Source organism: Ambystoma mexicanum, chromosome 14, assembly GCF_040938575.1.
Source record: "Ambystoma mexicanum isolate Mex_15411 chromosome 14, UKY_AmexF1_1, whole genome shotgun sequence".
NCBI lineage: Eukaryota > Metazoa > Chordata > Amphibia > Caudata > Ambystomatidae > Ambystoma > Ambystoma mexicanum.
The window spans coordinates 62,994,557-63,012,146 of NC_090940.1; the positions used below are offsets into that span (position 1 = coordinate 62,994,557).

The 17,590-nt window shown below is 48.0% G+C and overlaps 1 protein-coding gene across 1 annotated transcript in view; it reads left to right on the top strand.

Moving 5' to 3' along the window:
- STXBP6 (syntaxin binding protein 6) overlaps positions 1 to 17,590 on the top strand; it is a 575,667-nt gene that overhangs the window by 543,592 nt on the left and 14,485 nt on the right. Inside the window, exon 5 of the mRNA XM_069638523.1 lies at positions 17,036 to 17,193. Coding sequence (XP_069494624.1) covers positions 17,036 to 17,193 — 158 coding nt within the window. The remainder of the gene's footprint in view (positions 1 to 17,035; positions 17,194 to 17,590) is intronic.

Below are 17,590 nucleotides of genomic sequence, written 5' to 3' on the forward strand. Positions count from 1 at the left end.
CTTTGCAGTTTGCTGCACCATCCTATATTCGCAGTTTGACCAACTAAGCATTTCACATTTTGTACAGTATCTCAGCACAACATAATCCAGCATTCACAATGCCAGCATTTTCCCGGTTTGCACAATCACAATGGTTTCCCAGTTTGACCATCCCTCAGCAAGGACATTCCAGTTAGCCCAGTATAAGTATGCTCAGTTTGATGACACCAGTACACTGCAGGTTGGGTAGTCGGTTTTTAGAATGCCAGTGTATTCTGTTTCCAGTGCTCCCCAATGCATACCTGCCATTTTGGCAGTGTCCCTCCATTATGCCCTTTGCAAAACTGTGCCATGAAAAGCGCGTGCCTGTCAGTAAACCGGACGTGGCATCGCCCTGCGTGACATGTCTCCTTGTGCCTGCTGAGGCAGATGCCCATGGAGGCCCTAATGAGAGTTGTGATGGTGCCCTACATAGGGGCCAGCACGGGGTCTGCTTCTGCTGGCACCAGGTGGTACACGGGAGCCTCACTCCAGAGGATGGCATGAGGCCATTGGATTTGGGGGCCCAGCGTGTGCGGAGAGAACGACACAGGGATCCAAATCGGAGTTGCCTTGGCCGTCTACGGGACTGAAGAAGGTGGGCGTCTAGGAGGGAAGTTGTCAGCCTTACCTGGTTCGTAGCAGGGCCCAGAAGGACTGGGCTTAAAGTTGTGTTTTTCTAGGAGAAAGGTATTTGTGTTGGATGTGGTGGTTCAGGGGGTGCACAGTGAAGAGTCTGGAGATGGGATGTTGGCAGTGTGGGTGATGGGGCATTGTCTGGACAGTGAGTAACACTGGTGGAGCTGCCGGATTGGGGTAGATATCAGCACAGACGAGCACATTGGGGCACAAAACCTCGCACTGAGGGCATGTGGGTGTCAGAGGAAGCAAGTGTGACAGAACCCCCTGCACCATAGGCCGAATGGGGGCAGAATTGGACATAAAATGGGCAACCTGAGCCATCGCGCGTCACCTCGGGCAGGAATCGGTCAGGTCTCTGATGCCGTTACGTCCCTCTACAGCCGTCAACAACTTTAACGACCATAACTGCCTAACTTGGCTGGAGTCGCACGGCTTTAAGGGCACGCAACTGAAATAGATTTGCTCCTTTCTTAAGGATCACACTCATTCACTTGAACCTCACCCCCTAGGAGTCATTCTTCCCATTGGCTGCCATCTAAGGTCACAAGAGCCCCCCCCTTGCCATTGGCTGTCTACTTTGCTCATTCCTGTCCCTTTTCCAATTGGCTGCATTCTAGATTTACTGCAATTCGCCTTATTGCTGTCCACCCACTGGATTCCTTCCTTGCATTGGCTGCCTACATGGTGACATTGGCTACATATACAGAAGGAACAATGTTCTTTTGATCACAAAAGAACGTACAATGCATAAGAGATCAGCTTTGACGGGAAGCAGTGAGCTTTGATGGACATTCTGACCAGGTTGTGGAGGGGAGTAAATGGAACAGTCACCGGGGACAATACATAAGTAGACATACATAGATTAAGGACAAAAAACATTGGACATTTTTAAGTGTGAGTCGGTGGTACAGCCAGCTGTGCTCAGGGCATGACCATGATGGATGAAGTGCTAGAGTGGAGGCAGAGGAAGTGATAGGCACGTTAGAGGCGAGGGGCCATTTTTAGCTAGCCGGCAGATGAGAGATGGGCTAAGAGGGTAACTCGGAAGGGAGGAGGTGAGCTTTTCGTTTGCTTTTGAACAAATCCATGTGGGCTGTTTCTTGGATGTCCAGGGGAAGAGAATTCCATGCAAGTGGAGCAAGAAGAGAGAAAGAGAAGACGCGAGAGGAAGGCCCTGTTTTGCATCATCAGCCATCCAGCCTGGTGACGGTACAAGGAAGTAGAGTTTGTAGAGAAGCAGATGTGCACGTCATGCATGGATCCCACCCCCTCACCTGTCATATTGGAAGAGCAGCAAGAAAGCACTGTACCCGACACCTCGTATCATCCCAATAATACATCGAAGATATCAAAGACGTAATGCGCTAGGACAACTTTACTGAACGTACCCTGGAACTGATGTGGTAGAAGGAAGTCTGCAGACACCCCTGGACATAGAAGAACTATATATGGTATGAATGGCAGGGTCAGGTTGGCCTCTCGGCCCGTGGTAGGGCTGAAATCGTCCCTGAGGATTGGGGGCCGGTTTGTGCCCACTCCTGGGACGGTTTGAAAAAAAAATATTTGAAAAAAAATAATTATTTTTGGAAGAAAAAAGCACTTGCAACGGCATAATTCAACAAGGCAAGGTAACAAATGTTACTTTGCTTTGATTATCAATTTGCATGCATGTGTGCATCATAAATTATGATGCATGCATCATTCACATGCTGCTGCAGCATGCAAAGTTGCGAGGCCGGGGCTGCTGTCGGTTGTCACTGTGCCGCCACTCCAGGGGGCACAGTGCCCCCTGGAGTGGCTATGCTGTTGTATTAGTGTTAAATATGTATCAGAGATATTAGTGATAAACGACCAATTTTTGAGTAGAAGAAGCATTCATATCGGACTATGTATTTTGCCTTTCGCAAGTTGCAGTAATAGCATGTTTTTTTCTGCCGTTGTCTCTTTTACGATCATCACAAGACATTCGATCTCGGCGTCCTCGGTCACTTGACAAAATCCTTGTGCCTAAAAGCTTCTGTACAGTGTAGAAATATGTGACCATAGCAGATCAAGTGGCCATTGACTTCATCGTGCCACAACACAAGCTTTGTTGTAATGTGTCCATCTTTCCAATCACCCTGCCATACTGTTCAGGATGTTTGTTTGCATATATGAGGTAACGAGTGCCCAGAGTATGGGATGTTGTGAGTGCGTTGCTTTCCCTATTTTGCCAACCTCTAAAGTCTGAAAGTAGATGCATGCAGGTTTGACATGCGGCCAACTTTGCACCAGACCTGCAGATGAACTTAACTGGTCTGCTATTAAATCTCAGTTACCAGTTTAATGGTATCCACTACAGAATAATTGCTCATTTTACTATAGCGGATATGATAGCTCAGTGGGCTGAGCGCTCGCTGCCGCGATTTGTGTGTGATCTGCAGGTTCGAATCCCAGCAAGGCCCTCTCAGCATTTCTTCCTTCTAAGGTCGAAAAATGAGTACCAACACAGGTTGGGTGATATTGTATGAATGTTTGTTATATAAAAAAAGAGCTTAAGCGCAAGTGCTATACAATAACATATTACCATTTGGCCTTGGAAGTCTGCTTGCATTCACAGTAATTTGACAATATGGATCTATACACACAGATATTAATGATACATATGAGGATTCATTTTGTATGAAATTTATATCACATTACAAAAAATATGGTTATGATTTCACTAGTGTACTTAGGAACAATGCCATTTGATGCCACTGCCTGGTTTGTCAAGGGGTGAAATGTTGTGTATCATCGCTTCCTGAGATGTCACTTTGGGGTGGGGTGAAATAACATCACTCCGGTGAGGTCATCAGAGGTCAACGGTCATGAGGCGAGGGGTGGGCCACTTTATTTTCGGTGTCTGGTCCTATTTCTTGTCCCAGTCCGACCCTGCTGACAGGTGTAAAGTGATGTCATGAAGAGAAGACACAATGGCGCACTTAAATGATATACAAATACTTAAAGAATGAAGATGTGACGGAAGTGACAAAATGAACATGCATGCAAATGTGAAACAATTATATACGCTGAGAAGATAAGTGAGAAGAGATGCATACTATGTATATACGCAGAGACACAAGGTAGATAACATATATAGAAGCTTGCTGCAGTAGAAAATAAACACTCATAAAGCAGCCATGATGACAAAATGGATGTTGACACAGTGTAATAGTAAGTGAAATGCCTGAAGGCAAGAAACTAAGGCTGCAGAGCTGACATACTGGAAAACAAACTTGTGCAATAACCAAGAATATTTGTTTGGCTCAGGATCAAGGATTCCGCGACAAGAAGCAACTAAAAGGCACAAAAGGAGTCGAAAAGAATAAGCCTTGTGCGTAAGAAATGTGTTTCTTAGATTAAGCAAAGGAGTAAACATTTACGAGTGCCCAATATCGGGCAATCAAACATGCAGAAAGCATATGCAAGACAGGGCAACCAAGTCTCCAGAGGCCACGGAGAGTACTAGCACCCAATATAATTGAATCAAATAGGCAAATAAGACGGACAAAAAAAAAAAAAATCATACTTTCCTCGCGCGTGGTGCAGCACCAGAAAACAAGGCCTATTCATAATGCTCCAGACGAAAATAGCAATGTACCTTTGTGGAATCATAAAAAATACAATATTACGGCTGTTACACCAAGCAAAGGAAAATACACCGACACGGGCTTGTAAAGATTCCCAGAATCTTTATTACAAAACTGAACAGTATTCAACAAAGTACACAAATAGCTATTTGGCCGTCAATACATCACAGAGACCACCAGCAGGTCCAATATGAGCAGTGAGGGAATTTCCTAGCTGGACATCGGTGCTTTTACACAATTTGTAAAATGATGCCCAGCCCCCTTACAGGTTAACCATGCACTGGGCTAGGGTCGCGCCAGGTTCACTTTCCTAATTTACATATCTCGTGCATGCAGTTTGCTTTTCGATACATTTACTAAAACACTCCATTATTCTTCAATTTAACATTTACACTCTTTATATATTGCTTTAATACAGACCAAACAATGTTTTGCATTTTATATTCAGATAGCATTACTGTTCTTATATACTTGTAGTTTAACATTGCTAATTAAAGTAATCCCCTGCTCCGAGGTCAACAAAGGACAAGGTCTACATGACCCTAACATGTAGCCTGAAGGCAGGTTGGACATTAACTTCCCTACAAAGGTTGGAGAGGTTAAGGTAAGAACAAGGGCACACGAGACGGCCATTTTAGATTACAGGGTGACTTTGTATAAAACCCCAAAATGGCGTTTCTAACCTAAAATGGAGGCTTGATTCAAGATGGCAGCTTACATCAATTTCTAAGGTCAAGACCTTGCCGCAGAGAGTTATTTGCGTACAATTTTTCAAGCAACTTGGCGTAGGCCAATGTACATACAAATCGTTTGTAATAAGAGGCATAATTTAATATCCGGTTTGACACCTTCACTCCCTTTAAGGTTCTGAGTAGGAGAACAGTGAGCAAGGTCCACTACAAAGAAGAAGCATTGCCTTATGGCCTAATTGATGAGAGACGGTAGGCTAATTGGCCAAGAGAGCAGTTGTCTGACATTGTTCCCCACACCTGGGTTTCGTTTTGCTAACGTGCTGCTAATGAGCCGAATGTCCATGGTTGCAAGAGAGTGACTTTGTGCAACTGAAGTGTATTTGAGAGTGTCTGAGCTGTGATGTGTTATGCTTGCTAGATTTACCTGCTTTATTGACCTGATAATAAAGTAGTATTTCGCCAGATTCTTTGAGTCTGTCCGGTTATTTGGGCCTGAAATCAATAATTGTGGTAATCCCATCCAGCTCTTGGTGCGCTCCAGGTGCTACTGCACAGTGTGAATTGAGGGAGTTCAAAGAGAGTCCTGGTAGCGAAGTTAATGATCTTGTCGAGGGGCCAGAAAGCATAGTTGGGGAGACCAAAGAGGTTGCTGGCCCAGTAGTCCAGTTTAGAGAAGACAAGAGTAGTTAAGAGATGCTTGGCGATGTTGAAATGAAGCGGCTGCCCGATTTCCCTAATATTTAGGAGTTTGAGGCAAGCTACTTGTTCCAGTTTTGGAGACGAAAGTAGAGAAGGCATGGGAAGGGTCATAGATGACGCCAAGGTTTCCAGTTGAAGAAGAGTAGCTAGCACTACTCGACTCGCACCTCCCATTGCCTTGTAAAGAGATTGCTAGCGAGGCAAGAATGTCTCCAACCTCCTGCCTTCCTGTATTCAATATTTCCGGCCTACACCTTTGTAAAATATGCCTTGATACCCTTTGTGCCCCGACTGCACTTCGATCCAGAGGGCTTTTTGGCGCCTTCACCAAGGGTGTGTGTGAACCTTGGCACAGGAGTGCCACAGCAACTCTTGGCCCTTCTGCATAAGGCGGGTTGAGGCACTAGTAGTGGAGCTGGCCAACTGTGCCCTACCTAGATCCATGCTCCATTTACTACATCCATGACCATAATAATGCTATTTCCTGACTTCTAGTTCCCCCCCCGACAGATGAGCCACATCACGTCCTGTTTGACACCTTTCACCAGATACCCTCCGTTACCAGCTCATTGACTACCAGTCGACACCAATTGCTTGTCGCCTTTTGTAGTGCACTCATTGGAGCCTGCTGTTGGTGTCTTGGTTTTTGTCTTGTGCACCAATACTTCAGTTTGCCCTGAATGAATGAATGAATAAATGCGTGAATGAGTGGCTTCTGCCCTTGAGAATAGTTTAAGGTTCAGTTTACACATGATGACACTGTAGTGTAATCCCCGGCTAGCTTCTTTACCATAAAAGCCAGAAATAATGTATTATTCCACTACATTTGTGAGCGCTACTGTGCTTATTTATTATATTGATTGGAAATTTGTAAGGCACCTATACAACAAATGTTGTTTGGAGGTGCCATAAGGCCAACAAGGGGGTCAGGGAGGGGGCAAGGGAAAAAAATAACAGTAATGGTCCTCCTAGGCCTAGTGACATTGGGATCATGGAAGTACAGTAACAAGAAGTGCAAGTGAGGTGGGGGTGCAGATTTGCACAACATGCAAAGTGCTAGGGTGGGAATGGAAGTGCAGAGTAAAGAGGAGAGAGTGCAAGTGAAAGGGGGGGTGGGGGCAAGTGGGCCACAGGGGCGAGGCGAGTGCTATGGGGAGGCCAGGAGGGCAAGTGCCATGGATTGCATGGGGCGAGGAGCCACATGCTAAGTGCGAGGAGGGGGGAGGTCGACTGGGCGGGGGGGCTGGTGCCATGTAGCTCTCGGAGGGAACGAGGCAGCCCTGTCACTGTGGCAGATGGGGGGGTGTTGGCAGGGGAGGGGGAGAAGGAAGGAAGAAGAGAAAAGCAGGGTCTTGAGGAGCTTCCAGAACTTAAGGAGATCCGGCTCAAGCCTGAGAAGGGCAGGGAGGCTGTTCCAGAGGGAGACCACTGTGGAGGAGAGAGATCTACCTCCCACTCTCTGCTTAGGGAAGCGACTGATCTACAGAGATTTGGAGCTAGAAGACCAAAGGCTCTATCAGGGATGTATTTAGGGAGAGAGAGTTGGATGTGGTGGGGTCCCAGGTCCCAGAAAGCCTTGTGGATGACGCAGAGAGTTTTGAACCTGATCCTCGCAGCAACCGGGAGCCAGTGGAGAGGTATTCGAGCTGGGGAGATGCGGTCACTGCGCTTGAGGCCAAAGATAAGTCTTGCAGCCCTGTTCTGGATTTGTTGAAAGGAGCAAAGGGTGGATAAAGGAAGACTGAGGAAGAGGCTTTTGCAGTAGTCTAGCCTGGAGAGGACCAGAGCTCTGGAGACCTTGAGTTTCTGGGGGAAGGAGAGGAAAGGGAGAATTCCTCAAAGGAGGTGCAGCTGAAAGTGGCCCTTCTTGGCAATATCCGTGATGAGGAGAGAAGGAGAGAAAGGAGTCGAAGATGACCCAAAGGTTTTTTGCCTCGCAAGAGGGTGAGGGGCCCCATGGACGGCGGCCACATTGTAGGGGGGAAGGAGGGAGCGTGGGTCCCAATGAGAAGGATCTCAGGACTACTTCAATGAAAGCCCTTTTAAGATTAAGCCCCAGTTCAGCATATTTTACCCCTCCCACCAACCTCTTCTCCCCCCCACCACACACCCTGAAATCAAAAGTATTACAATGGAATGGGCTTCTCTGGTGTTTGTAGCCCTGTGACCTCCCAATGGCTCCACCCACTTGCATTGCAATTGATTGAGCTCAGGCTCATAGTGTCCCGGCTGCCATAGAAATGTCATAGTAGCCAGGAGCTGGCCAATCCCGGAAGCCAACGGCAGGCTTCCCAGCCTTGATTGTGCCACAGTAGCTCCACCTGGATCCATTTCATTGACCCTGAAGCGAGGCTCGCCTGGGCTTGAAAGCCATGAAATGTCACCCCCTGCCCCTTTGCTAACAGAGTTAACCCTTTATTTCGGAGAGACGCTGGCGTTGCTCATGAACGTACATCTCCATGTAACTGTAACATACGTGATGTAACACAGCCTCCGCAGGAACTACCAGATGCGGACTCTGGCTGCTCTCGCTCTTTGTTGCAATTGTCATTTTTTATTTTTTTGTGTTCAACTCTGCACATGTGTGGTGCCCGCCCTGCATGCTTTAGACACTGGGCATCGGTGCTGATAACAAGGAAGCACATGGGCAGAGGCGCAGACGGGGTAGGGCCTGAGCGGGCAAGGCTCACCCAGAATCTGTACATGCTCACTTAGCAGCATCGTGTGGGTATTTACAGATGTTAATTTCACTGCGGTGGGCGCAAGTACATTAGCTTCAGGCCCCACTTCTTAGACAATTCTTGCTACGCCTCTGCACCCGGGTCGGAATAGGGGAAAGAGCAGCAGCGGGGGGGGGGGGGGGGGAGGCGGAGGGAGGGATACTGCTGGATACTGCAAGTGGGAGGAGCCAGGCCTGTGGGCTCCAGCAATGGCGACCAGCAATGTATGCACAGCACACGTTTTATGTGTGGATCAAAGGAGCACATTTCTGTCATCAGACTTGCAACAAGGGGCAGATGTTGGTAGCCCCCCTGAGGCCCATTTCAACCTAAAAAGTTCAGAGTAGCAGGCCGCCTCTGATGTGATCTGATAAGGCATTTATAACGCGCCTGTACACAAGTGTTTCTCAGTACATGTATTCTTAAATGGGCCTTTCTACTCCGCGGGGGAGAAGGCTTTGGTGGAGCGGGGTCATGTGATGCTTTGCAGCCAGGCTGATGTCTTATTAGTGTAGCCTAGTTGTTTGCAGGATCTGTGCATGATGATCTCGTGGTCACAGGTTCGAATCGGGGAGGGGGCACACAGCCTGTCATCCTTCTGATGTCGATAAAATGAGTAACAATAAACCTCTGGTAACTGTTTATGGAACCAAGAGGCCCCTCTGTGGGTAAACGCATGGGTGTCATTTTAGGGGGTGGGGGAAATGGTGTTTGCCCCACCCCAACTTTGATGGCACACCATTTTGGCCCACTCATTTGGCAGGGGCTCCTTTCATTTAGATGTCATGCCCCGCCCCCAACATTTTCAGCAAAGTTACTCCACTGGGTAAATGGCTGCCAAGGCACTACACTTCAGTAGCGTTTGGAGGAGAAGGGGCTTTAAGTGTTACTGTTCAAATAAACACATATTATAATTAATTTATCACAAACTACCACTATCTTAAGTTGTAAAGTACAGCATTACTTCTGCGTGAGATTGTGCATTCCTGCCTGTCAGCTATGAAGACCTACTACCAAAAACCGGGACCACTGCAGTTTCCAATGGGAGCATAATTTTGAGAAAGGGGGACAGAGCACCAAATACTAGGACAGTCCCCGCAAAACCAGGACGTCTGGTCACCCTACACATAAGGTAGCAGAATGGGCCCTTTCAGTCAATGCGTTGCACGTTCTACAGTGCCACCTAGCGGCCACCCCTGAAAGGTTCAGCTCCAATTCAGACCCCCAAAGCAATGTGTTGTGGGTATGAAAGGAATTTTTAGTTCCATGTGAGATAAGTGTCCTCTTATAGGACAGCACTATGTTCTATATAGGTTTATCAAGCCAAGGTAGACCGCTCTCAAGGGTGTCAGATACTACAACACTGAAAATCCCCATTCGTGGTCAAGAGTGCATGCGGCTGCCCACATCCTTGGGTGCTGCTTTTTTAGGTTGATAAAGCTTCGTATAGAATAGCACTAAACACTGCCTTATAAGGGAACAGCTAGTATCACACATGGAGCTAAAATGCAAGCTTTTTTCGCTCGTGCATATCCACAATTAATTGTTTTGTAACCTATAACTGTGTCCTGGGAGGGGGGGGTGGCTTCCAGGGTGTGGCTGCTGGGTACTCTGTGGCTTGTTAACTGAAAGGACCTAGTCTACATTCACATTACGTATGACGTCAAGGAACACGCTCATCCAATGTCCCTCATACTGGCCCTACCCCTGTTCCTCTCCCTCCCCACATTACAATGAATACGAGGTTGTCCAAATCGAGACCTTGGAACCCGCATTCCAACCCCTTTCTGCACACCCTCTCAGGCTCACCCACAGGGTAACGATGCAAACCCATCGCCAGACGCGACACCGCTTTATAAAATGAATCTTTCCCCATTGTTTTGCAAACATAAGTAACTGGCCCCCGGGGAGTCGTTTGTTTAAACTGATCCAGGTTCCTCTCTCAGCACACCAGAATTTGATTAGCATCTGTGCCATTGGCCCTTCGGATTCTATTAAAACACAGGTTTATTGCCCGGCCGCAGACGTAGAGCGCTGGCATCCTTATTTTATACGAAATCCTAAATGATTTGCTGGGAACTTTTCACTAATCCTGCGAGGCCTATTAAGCTGAAACCGAGAACAATTGATTTAGCTTAAGTGCCTAGCGATGGGCTGGTGTGCGGCAGCAAATCAAATGTTGTGTGAGCTCAAATTAGGGAGGGTGGGCTGCCAGCCCCTGGTGGTTTGTGGCTTACACTCCACCGCTGCCCCCCCAGACATCATCTCACCCGCCAACCAAAGGGTTCTTGATTACCTACAAGTTCTCCTACGCGTTGGTCTGAAATGTGTTTGTCTACCTGCAGTTCCCATCTACCTGCTGACTGGTCCATGGGAGGCTTTCTCCGCAGAATACCTTGTGTGGCGTAGCGCGCCCGTTCCCAGGCTCCATATACCGGATATTGAAAGTAACTGAGTTTAGTCAACCTGCAGGCTAGGGGATCCAACCTACTGCTTCTCCTCCCCAGATGCTTTGGCCTACACCTCCAATCAAACCCAGCCAACATAGTCAGTGGTGAGGGATCATGGGAGTCATAGGCCAAAATGCCTGCTGGATGCCAGTTTGGCTGTGTAGTTGTGGAGAAACCCCCTGAAGAAGGCGGTTCTTCAGGTTGCAAGACCACATATGGGGTCCTGAAACCCTTTTAGTTGGGGGCAGTTTTGCTTTCTTATGATGTAGACCCATTTCAACTCCTCCTGAATGCCTGGCGTCTTGAACCCAACTGCACACAAGATATGGATAAAGGGGGTGAACTGCTAAGCGCGACGGATGTAAAACCACTGAGCCATGCCTTTCTGCAAAATGTACACTCAGAGGATTATAAACCCATACAGTCATCCTAAGGGTCAATAAATCATTCAGGTGCTCAGTTAATTCTTTTGTCTTTATACATGTTTACCTGAAACACACTGCATGATATTGTTCCTACATTTGACATCACCCATCCTACTCACCCATCCTACTCACCCATCCTACTCACTCATCCTACTCTTGTCCTTGTGAGTTGACCCGGCAAGGATGAAATTCTGAGTTATTTTCTGAAACGTCTAGAATCTTTGTTGCTCCTGGCTAGAGCGGATACTTTGCCCAGACCTCTCCCTCAACAGACACTTAATGCAATTAACAAAGGAACATTTAAAAGTTTAAAATATATTGTAGAAATTGCAAACATCAAATGTGCTTAATGTCCAGGAGAATGCCTAGATATTTTGCAAATATAAGAGCATGTCTCACATTAAGATTTCACAGTATAGATAATTAACACATTTTAGAACCAATAAAACAGAAATCCTTTAAATAAATGAACAGCAAGAGACCAAAAAATACAAAACAATAAACGTTCATGAACAATATATAACTAAACATTTTTTCCCCTAAAAAAATTGCATTCAACGGAGTAACCAAGAAAATACATCTAGGAATGTTTTTTCCATTTTTATGTTCAATCTATTTTAAGAAATTAATTAAACATCTTTCTAAATCAAGGATGGCCAACGTAGCCTGTATTGACTTTGAATTGATATTGCTTTTCGCATCGACTTCACGGACCACACGTCAAACCACTTTTGGACATGTTTACACTGCGATAGGCTGATTCCCTCCCCTCCCCACTTACCCCTTTGTGGTGACGGCGAGTGCCACCACCACAGCTGCTGTCACTTCTTCCACACTGCCCCTGATGGCCTCCATGGAAAGTGAAGAGGGGCTCCGTACAGAGCCCCGCCTTCCCATTCATGGCGGCCATCTTTAAACAGTCTTTTCTTTCCATGAACGGGACGCCGCAAAGCTACCCCTTTACGGGAAGAAAACACTTTCAATCAGCCCCACCCCAGCTCATGGGACAGGTGCTAATGGTGTTAAGCATCCGTCTGAAGGGCTGGAATGGGCGCTAATGGGCGAGGGACGTTGTTAAAAGCCCTCACTTTGCACGGGTGTTTAACTTGGCCCACACGGCCGTTAATACCCATTCCATCCATTGGAACGGGTGCTTAGCGCCACATTAATGTTGGCCACCTCCTGTTTATAATCCTCAGAGATTTAACCCAATACTAGTGTGTCGTGGCATAGTTGGTGTAAAGAACACCCAGATCAGCGAGGTCTGGCCATCTTGGTAATGGCACACTGATGGGCCTGTCTTGGTACTGGCACACTGCTGGGTCTCTGTTGGCCCTGGTGGCACACTGCTGGAGCTCTGTTGGCCCTGGTGGCACACTGATGGGCCTTGGATAGCCCTGGTGGCACACTGCTGGGCTTCTGTTGATCCTGTCACACTGCTGGGGCTCTGTTGATCCTGACACACTGCTGATCCTGACACAGTTCTGGGCCTCTGCTGATCCTGACACACTGCGGGCCTCTGTTGGTTTGTTTTGTTTGTTTATTTTATTTGTATAGCGCACCTGACCCAGGGGCATCTAGGCGCTTTGAAGTACAATTACATGAGTATAGAAGTCTATTTGTCAAGGGGGATACATGCATACAAGAGGCAAAGGCACACACGCAGTAGGTAAGTTCATACATTAATAGAAGTCAAATACAGGTGGTAGTTTGTCATCAATAGGGCAAAACACAAAGGCGGAGTGAAAAAACACATTAACAGAAGGAAAGTATATACATCAGTGGAGGTTGAATACAGAGGTAATTTGTCATCCCACAAGTGGTGCGCAGTAGTTATTTAATTCTCCCTAAGAATCCAAGATATGACGCTTCTTCTGATCCTGACACACTGCCGGGTCTCTGTTGACCGTGACACAGCTTTGGGCTGTCTTGGTAATGGCACACCTGTTGGCCTCTGTTAGCCCTAGCACATTGCTTGGGGGTCTCTTGCCCCTGACACACTGCTGGGGCTCTTTTACTCATGACACACTGCCAGGCCTTTGTTAGTCTTGACACACTGCCGAGCCTCTGTTGAACCTGACACACTACCGGGCCTTTGTTGATCCTGACACACTGCCGGGCCTCTGTTGATCCTGAAACACTGCCGGGCCTCTGTTGATCCTGAAACACTGCCGGGCCTCTGTTGATCCTGAAACACTGCTGGGGCTCTGTGGACTCTTACACAGTTCTGGGCTGTCTCGCTAATGGCACACCTGTTAGCCTCTGCTGGCCCTGGCACATTGCTTGGGCCTCTCTTGCTCCTGACACACTACCGTGCCTCTGTTGATCCTGAGATACTGCTGGGCCTCTGTTGATGCTGACACACTGCCGGGCCTCTGTTGATCCTGACACGCACAAGATTCCACAACGCCAAATCAAGCTCCAAAGAACTCTTTAGTATCCTAAAGGAGATCGAATCCCCAGCACCTCCCTCTCAGGACTTCAAGAAGGATGCGGTCTGGTGCACAAAAATCCAGCAAGCACTAGCTGACAAAATCACCTTACTACAAAGTAAGATTGAATCTAAAAAGACTAGTCTCTCAAGCTGCCTTCGCCCCAAACCCGCGATGGAGAAAAGCCATCTGCAATGTACTCCATTCGCATTCTCCAAGTAACACCGAAGGAAGTGGAAGACATTATCAGAAGTCTAAAACCCTTGCACTGCCAAGGTGACATCTGTCCAGCTTCCATCATTAAGAAAGGAGCTAAAGACGTGGCCCCTTTCATCGCCACATTGATAAACTCTTCCTTCCATTCCAATGAAGTCCCTAACAATCTTAAGGAAGCTTGGGTCATGCCTCTCCTGAAAAAACGCAATCTAGACCCAAGCATTCCAACAAAGTATAGGTCCATCACTACCGTCCACTTCCTTTTAAAAATTCTAGGTTGAGTGGCATATCTGCAAATTCAGAAGCACTTGGAGGATAACAACCTTTTAGGCCTCAGACAATCTGGCTTTAGGCCAAGGCATGGAACTGAGATAGCCCTACTAGACCTGAAGATCCAAATGGACGAGGGGAAGGACAAAGGCAAGCTAGCGATCCTCCTGCTCCTGGACTAGTCAATGGCCTTCAACCTCGTCGACCACCAAATTCTAACCGGGCACCTGACCACAGCTGCAGCTTTCTCCACCAGTGCTTCAGACTGGTTCAATTGCTTTCCAATAGGACCACCAGAATTTTTTCTCCCTCAGCCTCTGCAGACCTGAGCCCTACACTTGGTGGAGTCCCCCAAGGCTTGTGTGTGTGTCACCCACATTATATAACATATTCACAAAGCTCCTATTTGATCACCTGGACAACTTGGGTGTCACCAACTACGCAGATGTCACCCAAGTCCTCATCCCCCTCACCGGTTATTATGAGCAAAATTCTAAACTCCTGAATGAGATCTATCTAGAAATCCAGGCTTGGATGGCCAACAATAGCCTGTGCCTTAACAACGATAAGACCGAGCTCCTGATTGTCGGCACAAACTTTACCATAGGTACACATCCTTCAACATTGACGGTAACCCGATCAAGGTCTCAAAGGAAATAAAAACACTGGAGGTCTATCTCAACTCAACACTGTCCCTCAAGAGAAAAGTTAGTTGAGTAGCAGCCTCCACAGCCTATACCAATAAATTAATCTACAGCTGCAAAGCCTACCTTTCCACCAATAGTTGCCTAACTCTAGCCAGGGCAGTAGCATTGTCAAAAATTGACTAGTGCAACACACTCTTTCTAGGCTCTTCTGAATTTAACCTAAACAGACTCCAGCTCTTGCAAAATTACGCTTTAAGAGCAGCACTTAGTTTACCCAGATCCAGCCACATTTCAACTCTTAGCCACAATGCCAACTGGTTGTCAGTTTGTGACAGAATCAGTCTCTGCACCCTAGTAATCACACACAAGTGCCTTGCGAACACAGCACCCAAATACCTTTCCGACAAAATCTGCAAGCATCATTCAGCCCACACCACCAGATCTGCCCTATCTCACTGCCTTACTGTACCCAGGTTCAACCTAAAAACTGCGGGAGGAGCAAGCTTCCCAGTCCAGGCAGCCAAACTCTGGAATTTCATACCCATTGCTTACAGACAAGAGGCCTCCTTCTGGGCATTCACATCTGGAATTAAAAACTGGCTGAGCAACAAGCCTCTCCAATAAGGACCCTTGTCTGCACCTTGCTCCCACCCAGAACTTACTCTTTATGGTCGCCTGATTGCACCTTTGCCTATGTTATGCTATTAACGATCCTTGTTTTCAGACCTCCTTTAACCATAGGTCCTGCTAACTTCAACTGTGTTTTTTCAGAGTGTCTCCATTACTTCCATGTATGTAACTCAAGTCTTTTCCAGCGCCCAGTTACCTCAGGGTTCGGTGTGCAATATAAATAATAAATACACATACTGCTCGGCCTCTGTTGGTCCTGACACACTGCAGGGCCTCTGTTGATCCTGACACACAGCTAGGCCTCTGTTGATCCTGACGCACAGCTGGGCCTCTGTTGATCTTGACGCACAGCTGGGCCTCTGTTGATCTTGACACACAGCTGGGCCTCTGTTGATCTTGACACACAGCTGGGCCTCTGTTGATCTTGACGCACAGCTGGGCCTCTGTTGATCTTGACGCACAGCTGGGCCTCTGTTGATCTTGACGCACAGCTGGGCCTCTGTTGATCTTGACGCACAGCTGGGCCTCTGTTGATCTTGACACACAGCTGGGCCTCTGTTGATCCTGACACACAGCTGGGCCTCTATTGATCCTAACATACTGCCAGGCACCCTGTTGATCCTAACATACTGCCAGGCACCCTGTTGATCCTGACACATAGCTGTTCCTCTGTTGGTCCTGACACACTGCCTGGGCCTCTGTTGATCCTGACACACTGCCTGGGCCTCTGTTGATCCTGACACACTGCCTGGGCCTCTGTTGATCCTGACACACTGCCTGGGCCTCTGTTGATCCTGACACACTGCCTGGGCCTCTGTTGATCCTGACACACTGCCTGGGCCTCTGTTGATCCTGACACACTGCCTGGGCCTCTGTTGATCCTGACACACTAGCTTGGCCTCTGTTGATCCTGACACACTAGCTGGGCCTCTGTTGATCCTGACACACAGCTGGGCCTCTGTTGATCCTGACACACTAGCTGGGCCTCTGTTCCTGACACACAGCTGGGCCTGCCAGGCACCCTGTTGATCCTGACACATAGCTGTTCCTCTGTTGGTCCTGACACACTGCCTGGGCCTCTGTTGATCCTGACACACTGCCTGGGCCTCTGTTGATCCTGACACACTAGCTGGGCCTCTGTTGATCCTGACACACTAGCTGGGCCTCTGTTGATCCTGACACACAGCTGGGCCTCTGTTGATCCTGACACACAGCTGGACCTCTGTTGATCCTAACATACTGCCAGGGACCCTGTTGATCCTGACACACAGCCAGGGACCCTGTTGATCCTGACACAATGTGGGGGCTCTGTTGGCCCTGGTACCGTTCCCAGGGTCTCTTGATAATGGCACATTGAAGGGCCTGTCTTGGTCTTGGCACACTGAATGGCCTGTCTTGGTCCCGGCACGCTGCTGGGGCGTTCTTGATTCTGGGATTTAGGGCACAGTTGGTAGAGCACTCTGTCCTGCCATCAGGTCACCCAGCTTGGGTTCGCTTGGAAGTACTATTCTTTTTCTCTGTTGATGTATTCGTGATTTTAACATTATTCTCCTCGTCCTTCTGTCTCCCCCTCCCCCTCTCAGGGAATAGCATCCTTCACTCTGCAGCAGATAGCGTGTCCAGTGCCGTGCAGAAGGCGAGCCAGGCCTTGAACGAGCGTGGGGAGCGCTTGGGCCGCACAGAAGAGAAGACCGCGGACATGATGAACAGCGCACAGCAGTTTGCAGACACTGCACACAAAGTAAGTGTGAACCAGCACACTGTGGAAATGGGCAAACTCCGCACTGTTCCTCCTGAAACACCAAGTAAATCAAAGTCGTCTATCACAGTCGTGGGTGGGTGTCTCCCGCTGCCCCCCTTATTCTGCAGCCTGGCAAGCTTTCGCTGCCACATTCCATCTGTGCTTGGGGGCGCTCCCCCAGCATGGCTCCCTTCCTCCAGGGGGTCGGCTTGTGGCTATCCCGATCTTGTTTGAAGGGGTTGTCATTTTCTCATCCGAGCAAGGCATCGACAGCGCCCGGTGGGTGTCATTAATGGCCCGGGACACAGTTGCGGCAGTAAGTGGCGTGTGGGCACAAATAGAGAAAGTGTTAGGGGAGAAATAATACATTTTGGGGATCACAAGGCGATCCTCTTTG